This window comes from Delphinapterus leucas, chromosome 8, assembly GCF_059928025.1.
Source record: "Delphinapterus leucas isolate spDelLeu-1000000601 "Yukka" chromosome 8, BTC_Dleu_Yukka2, whole genome shotgun sequence".
NCBI lineage: Eukaryota > Metazoa > Chordata > Mammalia > Artiodactyla > Monodontidae > Delphinapterus > Delphinapterus leucas.
In genome coordinates, this window is record NC_143136.1 from 28,163,919 (window position 1) to 28,176,615 (window position 12,697).

General features: G+C 41.0%; 1 protein-coding gene across 1 annotated transcript in view; it reads right to left on the reverse strand.

The window, feature by feature from the left end:
• PTH2R (parathyroid hormone 2 receptor) overlaps window positions 1–11,139 on the reverse strand; it is a 103,879-nt gene extending 92,740 nt beyond the window's left edge. The window contains exon 1 of the mRNA XM_022567555.3: window positions 10,814–11,139. Within this exon, the coding sequence (XP_022423263.2) occupies window positions 10,814–10,876 (63 nt within the window). The 5' untranslated portion in view covers window positions 10,877–11,139. The remainder of the gene's footprint in view (window positions 1–10,813) is intronic.
• Window positions 11,140–12,697: the final 1,558 nt, after the last annotated feature.

Below are 12,697 nucleotides of genomic sequence, written 5' to 3' on the forward strand. Positions count from 1 at the left end.
CTCATCTTGCTGCTGCCCAAGACAAGCTTCATATTAAGTTCCCTTGCTTATTAAACCTGCCACCTACCAATGTGGAGTGATCTGCCTCTTTCTTCCATCTCTCCTTGCCCTCCGTGTACAGAAGCCAGTTTCACATTTTACCCGGGGAGCTCCTGAGGTTTTGAACCAACAAAACTTAACCCACTAAGGGCAAAAACGGGAGTGCTATATTTGATAACATTGTGAGAGATCAGTGTAACTTGGGACACAAACCTTGGAGAGACTAGGGGGAGAGACACAAGAGGCTACAATTCAACAACAAGGTGTTTTGTCAAGTTGATTTCCTCTCCCAAAGGAACCATCATCACTCAAAGGCTGGTTTAAACATTAACTCAAATTTAGAAACATTTACAAAAATGCTGAACATGCTCTGCTTGAAAACGTGAGCATGTATTTCACTATATTTATATTTCCAGTGACTATCACATTGTCTGGTGCATGAGAGACCATCAAAGTATCAATACTTGCCGATTGGAACTGTCATGAATAAAAAGTTACGGGGTTTTTTTGTTTCTTTTTTTTTTTTTAATTAGATAGGACACCTTTTTTTTAGACAGCTTTTTTGAGGTATAACTGATATACAGAGAGCTGCACATATTTAATGTGTGCAATTTGATGAGTCTGGACATGTGCAAATACTCACAGTACCATCACCATGATCAAAATAAAAGATGTAGCCAACATCTCCCAAAGTGTACTTCTGACCCTTTTGTTAGTTTTCAGTTTTTTGTAGTAAGAACAGTTAACATGAGATCTACCCTCTAAACAAGTTTTAAGTGCATTAAGTGCCAAGAAAAAAAAAAACTAAGAAAAACTAAGGGGGGAAAAAGTGCACCATATTGCTCACCATGGGCCTTGTGTTGAATAGCCAATCTCTAGAACTTAGTCATCTAGCATGGCTGAAATTTTAATGAGAAGACGTTAATAGGTAAGTTATTCTTTGTTTTCCCATATCTACAGAATTAAAGCACAGATTTTATGTAATTTCAGCGTAAAACTGTGCCAACAATATGCTTAACTAGATAACATAAGGAAATTTCTTGGTGCATACATCTGACTCCATAGGTAGAGCAGGCTTCAGGAGAACGGGAGAATGTAAAATTCATGAGGGCAGGGATTTTCAGTTTTGCATTTTTTTTTTCACTTACTCTACCACTTGTCCTTGTTTGCCACAAAATTGGTAAGAAATGGAGTGGATTTTGGAGAGGCAATAAAAATGCTCATTACCTTCCTCATGAGATTGTTGTGAGGGTTAAAGAAAATAATGCATGGAGATGCCTAATTAAGTGCCTTTATATAGTGAACACTGTATAAATGTTAACTATTACTACTGCTATTATCACCAAGCCTATACTTTTATTACATTCTAAATATATTCGACCAAAATAAACTTAGTGAAGTAAAAAGAAAAAAAAAAAAAGGCTGAACATGAGAAACCTCTGGCAGAGGTTTTCCCAGCTCTAGCTGAGTATCTACCATTCACACTGCAAAAATGTGTAAGTCAAAGACAGACAAGATATATTAGAAAGAAGGAAAAGGAACAGATCCTGCAGGGAGGGGAGACAGAAGTCAAGAGCAGAGGCCAAGAGCTCCTTTTTGCAGTAGTAGCAATCTTGTCTCCTCCCGTAGAGTGAAAGCTCCTTGGAGAACAGAGCCATCTCTTAACCACTTTCGGAACCTGCACAATGAACATAATACTTAGTAACGCAGTGCAATTTTATTGAATTAAAAATGAGAAGTCTGGGGCTTCCCTGGTGGCGCAGTGGTTGAGAGTCCGCCTGCCGATGCAGGGGACACGGGTTCGTGACCCGGTCCGGGAAGATCCCACATGCCGCGGAGCTGCTGGGCCTGTGAGTCATGGCCGCTGAGCCTGCGTGTCCAGAGCCTGTGCTCCACAATGCGTACCGCAAAAAAAAAAAAGTCCTGGGGAAAAAGAATTTTCATTGGGGGCAACTCCTCAAATTCACAGAAAAGCCATCGGCCAGTCATCTACTCATTCTACACTGATTGTGCTGGTTTAGCACTGAGGAGTGTTGAGAGTATTTATTTCAACAGTATTCGTTTAATCCTCCCAAGGGCAAGATACTGTGGCAAAAGGTAGACATAAAAGAAATTCAAGCCATTGATCTTGCCTGGGGGTAGGTCAAGGGGTACAATATGGCTCTCAGACTACACTATAACCGTGAGTGGTAAGAAATGCAATAAACTCACAAACAAAATGTTATAACTAAATATTACCAATCTGATGGGAAATAGAAGTATGCTGTGTCTTTGGAATGATTTTAAAAGGCATTCTTGAGGATGCAGGAAAGCCCCACGTATCTACTCACGATTTCTTCCAGTTTTTAGATATCTCTAAGCTCAATTAATCAACATAAAATTGAGCTTAAGTTTTGTTTAGATAACTACCAAAAGCTTCTGAATATTGTGTCTTACAGACTTTATTCATCTAAGAAATGAGATGCCAGAATATATGTTGAGAGGAGAAGTCCCGCCTTGGTACTCATTACATGCATGAGTGGCTTGCTAAAGGCAGATTCTGTTACAGTGTAGGCAGAAGAATATTCAAGCTTAGGCATATCTCATGGCCACAAAATTGCATTGTTAAATACAATCTCTGCTGTCAAAAAAAATGTATTTTAAAAAATAACTGAGAAACTTTTTATCATGGAAAACATAACTAACCTGATTATAAAAGTAAGGAAAGTGACAAGCAGTATAAACTATTCTCATCTAGGAAATTTCAGCCAGTTTGCAATTTGATGTAAATGGTTTCATAAAAGAGAGGCAGTTTTACCTTAATTACCTTAATTATACATATAAGTTTCTTCCAATCTTCTCATATAAATATTTGGCCAAATAGTATTTTTTAATTTAAAATCAGAACACAATTTATTAATGTGTAATTAATGCCATTTCAATCAACCAAAATATTCATAATCTCTGCAGGACCAAGAAAACTTGGGAACTATATTTTATTACGGAGAAATGTTTATTTTACTTGACTAAATGTTCATTTATTCAAGTGGTGTTTATGATTTCTTGCTCTGTGCTGGCCATTTGGGATACAAAAAGGAGCAAAAACAAGTACAGCCTTTGCCTTCATGAAAACTGCAGTCTAGAAAAGGAGAAAGAGTAATTACACCATGATCACAGAAAATGTTAAGTTACAACTCTGAAAAATGCTACAAGAGAAAGTAAGATATACAGTGTTCTGAGAGCTTATTGTAAGGACATTTTTGCCTTACTGGGTAAGCCAGGCTTTCCTGAATAAGGTACACATGAGCTGATATCTAGAGGACAAACTGGAAATTAACTTGGTGATGCATACAGCGGAAAGAATCCAGGCAAATTCTTGAGAGAGGGCAGATAAGGAACTGAAAAGTTGGCCAAATAACAACATTTTTGTTTGTTTGCTAGACATTTGAATTTTTTATCCTATATCTCATAATAACAAAAGTATTTTACTTAGTTGCTAATTTAAGAAGCAATATATAATAGCCCTTCTACCTATGATTATGAAAACACTTACCAATATTTAATGAACATCTACTGGTACCATTCACTCTAGAAAAATGATTAAGAATCAGTTCCTGCCCTCAAGTAGTCCAATACCTGTGACAGGAGCTCAATACAACGAATATGACATTTTTTAAAGAAAAAACGTATCATTTGTGACTTAAAAATTATACATGTTGTCATTCAAAAGTTCTATACTAGCCTTACATTTAACAACTTAACAAAATTAGCAATGATGTTACTTCTATTAAAAACCTAGAGCAACTATCATACTTAATGATAAATCTTTAGAAGCATCCCACTGAAGTAATAAGCAAGGTAAGATGCCCACAATAATTACTGTTATCATTCAACTTTATATGGAATTTCTAGCTAATGTAACGTAAGAAAAAAGATAAAAAGAAATAACAGATAAAGGCTACAAATAAACTTATCTACAAAATAGAAACAGAGTTACAGATGTAGAAAATAAACTTATGGTTACCAAGGGGTAAAGGGGGGAGGGATAAATTGGAAGATTGGGATTGACACATACACACTATTATATATAAAATAGATAACTAATAAGGACCTACTGTATAGCACAGGGAAGTCTAGTCAATACTCTGTAATGGCCTATATGGGAAAAGAATCTAAAAAAGAGTGGATATATGTATAACAGACTCATTTTTCTGTACACCTGAAACTAAGACAACATTGTAAATCAACTATACCCCAATAAAAATTACAAAAAAAAATAAAGTATTCAAAACAAAAAAGATGTACCTTCTAGAAATCCATGAAATACTAGTTCTCATAGTCCTGATCTATACAAAGTGAACAAAATAAAATCTACACTCTTGGGCTATAATCTGAGATAAATAATATGACGGTAAAACACAGTCACAGATGAAGTGCTCAGTAACTGTTTGTTATTAATGTTATTATTGTAAATAAAAGTTATCTCTAAAAAAAGAAAGAACAGATACAGATATTGGAGAAAGTTGTTACTGTTCAGGAATAAACTTCATAGGTATGAATCAAAAAATAAAAATAATAGAGATTCTCTATACAAACAATAACTAATTTAAAATGTGATAGAAAGTATGGTAATGATGATGATGACGACAACACTGATGGCTGATACGTACAGTGAGCAAACTCTGTGACAGGCACTACATTAAATGCTTCTCATGAGGTTTTCATGTAATACACATGTCAGAAAAAAATAACTGGCATTAGGTCATCCCATTTTTTTACTTTTCCTCACCCCAATTTTTGGGATGAAGAAACTGAGTTTTTGAGATAAGTAATAGCATGAGAACAGGAAACACAGATTCCAAATTCAGTTCCTATTAGAAGGTCCATAATCTTGACCATTTTGTGTAGTTCCCTCTTCCTCCAGAAAGCTATGATTTACTTTCTTTGAGAGTCTATAAAATTCTACCATCCAGTGGACTAATTGGCAAGCTCAACATTTAGCCTGCTAGTTTGTCAGTTATTAAGACAAGAGATCTCTGGAAACACTCAACTCCCTCAGGGTTGCTTTACCAGCAGCTCTCTTTCCTCCATCTTTGTGACCAGATATACGTTCCACTGCATCATTTGTACCCAGGGCAGTCATCTCTGATCCTTAGAATAGAATGACATTTTTTCAATTAAAATTGGAGTAGGGCTTCCCTGGTGGCGCAGTGGTTGAGAATCCACCTGCCGATGCAGGGGACATGGGTTCGTGCCCCGGTTCGGGAAGATCCCACATGCCACGGAGCGGCTGGGCCTGTGAGCCATGGCCGCTGAGCCTGTGCGTCTGGAGCCTGTGCTCCGCAACGGGAGAGGCCACAACAGTAAGAGGCCTGCGTACCGCAAAAAAAAAAAAAAAAAAACTGGAGTAAATGATCAAAGACTTGAGTTCCAAGTGGGATCAAAGAAGATGAATAAAAGAAATACAAATTACCTTAATCAAACATTTATGGAGAACCTACCACCCAAAGGCACCATGCTAATTGTCACAGAGGGTTCCAAATTGCTTATTAGCCCCTTTTCCCCTGTGAATTTACAATTCAGGGGTAATCTTATAGAAAACCAATCTGCATGTCTTTTTTCAAACTAGTTAGCCAACCCTTTTAATTCCACTATACTCTCACTGAGAATATCATTCTTTCATGTGTTTTCAAGTACTCCCTATTTAAAAAGGGATGATGCTAAATCCAGAGCTTCTCTTAAACTCCATAATCCAATACCCAACCCTATCCTAAATATCTCACAGGCTCCACCAGCTCAGCTTATCTAAAAATCTAACTCATCGATGATACCTGCCCCAACCCACTCTTCCTTCAGTTGAATGTACCTTCTACCTCTCGAATGCATCTGCCTCCCTGCATCTCCACTTCTACAAGGACACACCAGTGATTATAAGACTGCTGCAACTGCCTTATGATTAGCTGTACTGTCTTCAGAACGACTTCTTCAAAGGAGGAGACAGATGTTAATCAAGGACTCATTAATAACTGGCAAACTATAACATCTATCAGCATTATGAATAAAATGTCCTATTGTTATCTGAAGGAGTTGGGTTCTGAAAAAGAAAGCATAAGGAATAGACAGAAGAGTGTTGCAGGCAGAGGGAATAGCCTTGCAAAATTCACATACACACACACACATACACCTTTTAAAAGCCTTCACTTACCCCCAATCTTGTTTAGAAATTATCTCAATCTAATAATCATTCCATTAAAAAGCTCTTTACTAATTGGCTGACAGAAGGAAAGAGCTGACATTTTCATTATCAGACACCTTAAGGCTTTTGTTGTTTATATGATTTTAATACTCTCACATTCTATGAGATAAATGTCATTATTGCCCCCATTTTATTTATTTATTTGTTTATTTATTTTTGGCTGAGTTGGGTCTGTGTTGCTGCGCATGGGCTTCTGTAGTTGTGGCGAGCGGGGGCTGCTCTTTGTTGCCGTGCACAGGCTTCTCGTTGCAGTGGCTTCCCTTGTTGCAGAGCAGTGGCTGTAGGTGTAAGGGCTTCAGTAGTTGTGGCACGTGGGCTCAGTAGTTGTGGCTTGTGGGCTCTAGAGCGCAGGCTCAGTAGTTGTGGCACACGGGTTTAGCTGCTCCACAGCATGTGGGATCTTCCCAGCCCAGGGCTCGAACCCGTGTCCCCTGCATTGGCAGGCAGATTCTTAACCACTGTGCCACCAGGGAAGCCCTGTCTTCATTCTTAAGTCTACCAATAATGGCTTGTTGGTAATTCCATTTATTATCACTACAATTTCCAGTACAGCATGTTGGTTTATTTGATTGATTGATTGATTATCTATCCCCTTGTATCTCTATACCCCACTCCTCCTTCTCTACCTTCCCATACACAACCATTTACGTGAAATATATATACAAAATATTAACTAAATATGTTGAAACAATATGTATTGCTGTTTTATGTGTATGTATTTGAATGTACGTAAATGGTAATATACATCTCATTGTTTCTGTGCTGTATCTCAGCCTATTTTAAGGATTTCATTCATGCTGCTTCGTGTACATTGAATCCATTGCTTTTTATTGCTGCCTGATACCCCACTGAACACCCAGATTGTTCCCAGCTCTCTAACACCACAGAATTACTGCAATAACCATTATGGACTTGTGTGAGAAATTCTTGGGGAAATAGACCCAGGGGTGGATATTGCTGAGAAAGAGCATGTGTGTATACATAATCCAGCTAATCGATGCCCGTCTGATCTCCACGATGAGGGCACCAGTCTGAGGGGTGGGTTCAGGAGCAGAAGGCCCCATGTGACTCATGGCTACTCTACTTGTTAGCGGTGTGACCCAAGAATGCTACATAACATCCCTTAGCCCCATTTTCTCATTTATAAAGCGTGAACAATTTACAGTGCCTAGCTCATAAAGTTACTGTGAGAATTAAAGGAAATAATGATAAAGTGCTTACCACAGTATGTGGTATGTGGTCATCATTTTCTTCCCACCCAGTAAGAGATTTCTGACTTTCCAGGAGACCCTGAATCATCACACTGGAAGGTCAGTAAAGCCCATCCTCCTAACTGCACAGAGGAAGAATGGAGAGATCAAGTTTCATGCCCCGAGGAGGTTGCATGTTATCAGAGGAGGGATCTGAATGCAGCTTTCCGGGCCCCCAGGCCAGTGTTCCTTCCCCTGTACCAGAATGTCCACGGTGGTGCTGGGATTCCACTCAGGCAAAAATGAGTAATAACTAGAAAACGAAACCTGCCCTGCGTTGGTATCTGCTCACACCTGGTACTCTATGGAACTGAGGTACTTCCACTCAGTATGTCACGAGCTCCTGGGAATTTTTTAGTTGTGGTGGTGGACTTGTACTCACTTCCTCTCACACACTGTCTGAGAGCCCCACTGATCTGCAGCCCTGGAGCCTGGAGAAGGTGCCTGCATCATGTGGCGTCAGCCCATTCTCAAACCCAGCAAAACCAGTGTTGTTCCTTGATAACTTTGTAAAGGAGGGAACAGCCATGGAGGTACACCACTGAGACAGTCCTTCTAGAAGGAACCAGCTACCTGTCTGGAAGGAGTGCAGTTGGCTGACAGCCTCCAGCTGCAGTGCTTTCAAGCATCTGTCTCAGCTCTGGATCCCAGTCAACAATCATACAAAAAACCCTAGCCGATGACTGCGCACAGTGGAAGAACCAGGACATGGCCATTTCTTCACCATGTAGGATGACTATGATGGGCAACCTTTGCCCCAGAGCTCTCCATGGGGTTGGCCAAGGCTTTGTCAGGTTTGCAGCCCAGTCTGAGTCTCTCCTTGTCCAATCCTGCTTCCTCACCCTGTAACCTTTCTCAGGTTTTACCCTCCAATAAAGAAAATACTACACATATTCACACAGTTGTCCTCACTCTGACTCTAGGAACTGCATTGCTGGGCTCTTCAATGATGCCTGATGCATGAATTCATGGCTTTTGAACTGTGCAGTGAGGCAAAGGCAGCATCTTCACCAACCAAAAACCACAGGGATATTTAAAACAATTGCAAGTACTAGCCTATGTTGCCTATTGTGTAATGTAATCCAATGTTTGCCAGATAGTAAACATTTATTCTACACAAGCTCATTCTGCTTGGATGAGTTTCCTTTGTTGTTCTATCAATATATTACATTTTTTAATATATGTCTTTGCTGGGAATGAAGAAACTGAAGATCATAGAAGGTGTCAGCGTGTCAATGTAAATCACTTTAATGTAACCTTCACATTTTGTTTAGAGTGCCAGAAATGTAACGTATTATCACAAACTCATTTCACATAATTCTTAATCCATAAATATAAATGGAAATGGGTTTTAAGCAATGGGCCTTAACCAGAGGCGATTTTGCCTCCCAAGGGACGTTTGGCAATAGCGGGAGACGTTTTTGGTTACCACAAGGCAGGGGTTGGGAGCTGCTACTGGTTTCTAGTGGAGAGGACAGGAATGCTGCTAAATAACCTGCAATGTACAAGTCAGCACCCATAACAAAGAATTATATGGCCCAAAATGTTGAGAAACCTTGGTTTAAAATCATAGAAAAAGCGTTCAATGTCCTGATCATTTTTTTGAAAGCTAAATATTCTTCCCATAATCGCACAGTGATTTTCTTCTCCGTTGTACTAAACAATGTCTCTCTATTTCCTTAGAAAAAGTAATCTGGAACGCTGAATAAAATAAACGGCTAGAGGTCACTTGTCCCTTATACAAGGAAGTGGTGTTTTCAAGCATATTATCCAAATATCTTATGAGAGAGAAATGCAGGAAATACATTAGAGATCACCTGAGCTCTATAACTGTCACCAAATTCTTAAGAGTTTTTCCATTCATTCATAATTCCTTCTGTTACCTTGGTGAAATTTTTCAGGTTAGAGCATACTCTACTTTTGAGCATTCATTGACCATCCTATTAGTCAATGTATAACACACATCGTTTGATTTTTTTAACATATTAAGTTCACTTGAAATATCCTGGTCATATTACGTAAAGCCCAGTATTTAGGAGAACACCTATTTCTATTAACGTATGTAGCTATGTGGTTAAAAAACAAAACAAACAAACAAAACCCTGCACGTTTAGAATAACAAATTTAAACCGGCCATTTGAAAGCCAAGAACATAGTATTAAGTTTAGACAGTACCAGTACATAAATTAATGCCTTAATTTTCTCATGGGGAAAGAATTTTAAAAAAAAACAAAAAACACCTAATTTGGGGCTTTATTTGACGGTCAAAGTGCGCCCCCTCCCGAACAGAAAAGAGAAATAACATTGATTTCCATTTAAAGTTACAGGGCTCTTAAATTGTATTACACTACAAGCATCTCTTTCTAGCTCATCTAAAAAGCTGAGTGTAAATCCTACATTTTATTTGACTCAAAAGAATGTGAGGATGAATTGTGGCTTGCGCATTAGAAAGGCTCCATTGTGAAAGATCACCCAGAAAATCTCTAAACGATATTAGCAGTACGAAAATGACAACTACCATTTAGTCTAAACATAACTCAGCTTTAACAAGTTATATGTATTTTTCTATCTAGTCTCCTCGCTTTAATGATACGTGATTTCTGTAACAGGAAGAGTCAATTATCCTTTCAGACAGTGGTCACAAACAATCCTAGAAATTTAAGTTCTCAAAAGTGACGGTAAGGGCTTCCCTGGTGGCGCAGTGGTTGAGAGTCCGCCTGCCAATGCAGGGGACACGGGTTCGTGCCCCGGTCCGGGAAGATCCCACATGCAGCGGAGCGGCTGGGCTCGTGAGCCATGGCCGCTGAGCCTGCGCGTCCGGAGCCTGTGCTCCGCAACGGGAGAGGCCAAAACAGTGAGAGGCCCGCGTACCGATTAAAAAAAAAAAGAAAAAAAGTGACGGTAAATTGCCAGCAGACAAAAAATAATTTGAATTAATTAAACGGGGATCAAGGAGACTAAGAGTAAGAAAAGTTCTTCACCTCTCAACCCTCCTGACCCGGAACCCCGTTGTTCATAAATATCCTCTTACTTTGCAGATGCCAAGATGCTGGTCGGAATAGTGCCCACCCCCAGGACATCACTCACCTATAGCATATCTTTGCAGCTCCACTAAATGCCTGTCAAACCTTGCCGGGTGCACTTGTGTGTGTTTATGTCTCTCTCTGAGGGTGTTAGTGCGTGAATGTGTAAGCGTCAGCGCCCGCGCGCGCCTTGGTCTCGGCCGCCCTAACGTTGAACACCGGCCGGAGGCTCCGGGAAGCAGGTGCCGCGGGACAGGGGCTCTTACCTGGGCTCTGGCGAGGAGGCAGCCGCCGAGCAGCAGCCACCCCCAGAGGTGGGGTCCGGCCATACCCGAGCCAGCCCGAGCGAGGAACAGGGTCCTGAAGCCCGAGGAAAGATTCACACTCGCAACTTGGCCGGCGCGAGGCAAACTTGTGGCCGGGAGCGCGGCGCAGCTGGGGTGTCGGGCTCGAGCCCACTAGTCGGGGATGCCCGGGGCCAGGCTGTCCGAGCCCCGTGCCTTTCGGTCTCCGTTCTGCCGCGCGGAGGCTCGCGCCTTGGTTGCTACTTCCGGGGAGAGCTGCTCGAGTCCCGGCCTTGACTCGCGGCCCCAGCGCCTAGTGGATCCGTGCGCGCCCGGAGTGGCTGCGACGGCGACGGCGGCGGCGGCGGCGGGGAGGCGCTCGCGCTCCTCTTCCGAGTCTCTCTGTCCCGCAGCCCGGGGAACCCGAGGGCGACAGATCCAGAGCGCTGCTGCCGCCACCCCCGACTCACACTGTCTCTTCCTCCCTCCACTCTGTCCCTGGTTCCAACGCCCTGTCTCTAGGGAAGCCCTGGGTCGTCGGGGAGTGTCCGAAAGTTCCCTCCTGTCCAGACGCGCGCTGACCACTAGCCACCGCGACCTGGACAGTGTGGTTAAAGGTTTCCGAGGCCAGGCGCATTCTCCATCCAGGGCTCTGGGCTCAGCAGTCTCTACAGCGCTAAAGTTCTCTGATTGCCGTTCTCCTAACCACTGTAATAATACTGTGCGTGCATGCGTGCGTCTGTGTGTGAATGAAGGAGAGAGAGAGAGAGAAAAAGAGATTTTGCTCCAGCAGAAATCTCTGGGTCGAAACATTTGGGGATCGTTTTATATTTTGGATCCATGCATTAAAAGAAAGACAACTATTTAATATTCTTTAACAGTTTTTTGTGTGTGAACGCCTTCTTTTTCTTTATTTTTCTTACAGGCATAATCATCAAGGTGCCAGAGACCTTGCTTCACAGACACTGAGTTGAAGAATATACAGTCTCCGAGGATCTGATACAGTTGGGAAGGAATGAGTCCCATAGATGAAACACAAAAATTCCCTCACCTCCTCGGATTTGACATTTGCCACCATTGGTTTTCATTTGAGTGCCAAAGTGAAAACTGGGTTTGTTTTTAAAACAGATAACTAATGACTGGCCAGGTCTAAAACACTAGAAATAGATGACTTTTACTTCTAATTCTATGTCTCTGAAAAAGTTCACTCCTATCTCTATTTTTATTGTTTATAGTACAGATATTTATTATAAACAATTTCATGTGCTTTTTGAAAGTAGCAAGATCTAAATAAGGGGTCCTCAACCCCGGGGCTGCGGACCAATAGCGTTCACTTTTTTTTGGAAACTCAAGGGAAAAGATATATTTAAAAATTCTTAGTCACATTTTTTATTATAATACATATTCAAAGAGAAAATTTTGCAAATGCATAAAATCACACGGAGGAAAATAAAATCCAACCAAATTTCTCTACCTAATCTTTTGTCTACTCATAATTATTTTGAATTAAGATTGGCCTTGTACTGTACATACCATTTTTTTAAATAGATCTTTACTGGAGTATAATTGCTTCACAATACTGTGTTAGTTTCTGTTGCACAAGAAAGCAAATCAGCCACATGCATACACATGTCCCCATATCTCCTCCCTTTTGTGTCTCCCTCCCACCCTCCCTATCCCACCCCTCTAGGTGGTCACAAAGCATGGAGCTGATCTCCCCGTGCTATGGGGCTGCTTCCCACTAGCTATCTGTTTTACCTCTTGTAGTGTATATGTGTCAATGCTACTCTCTCACTTTGTCCCAGTTTACCCTTGCCCCTCCCCGTGTCCTCAAATCCATTCTCTACGTCTGCGTCTTTATTCCTG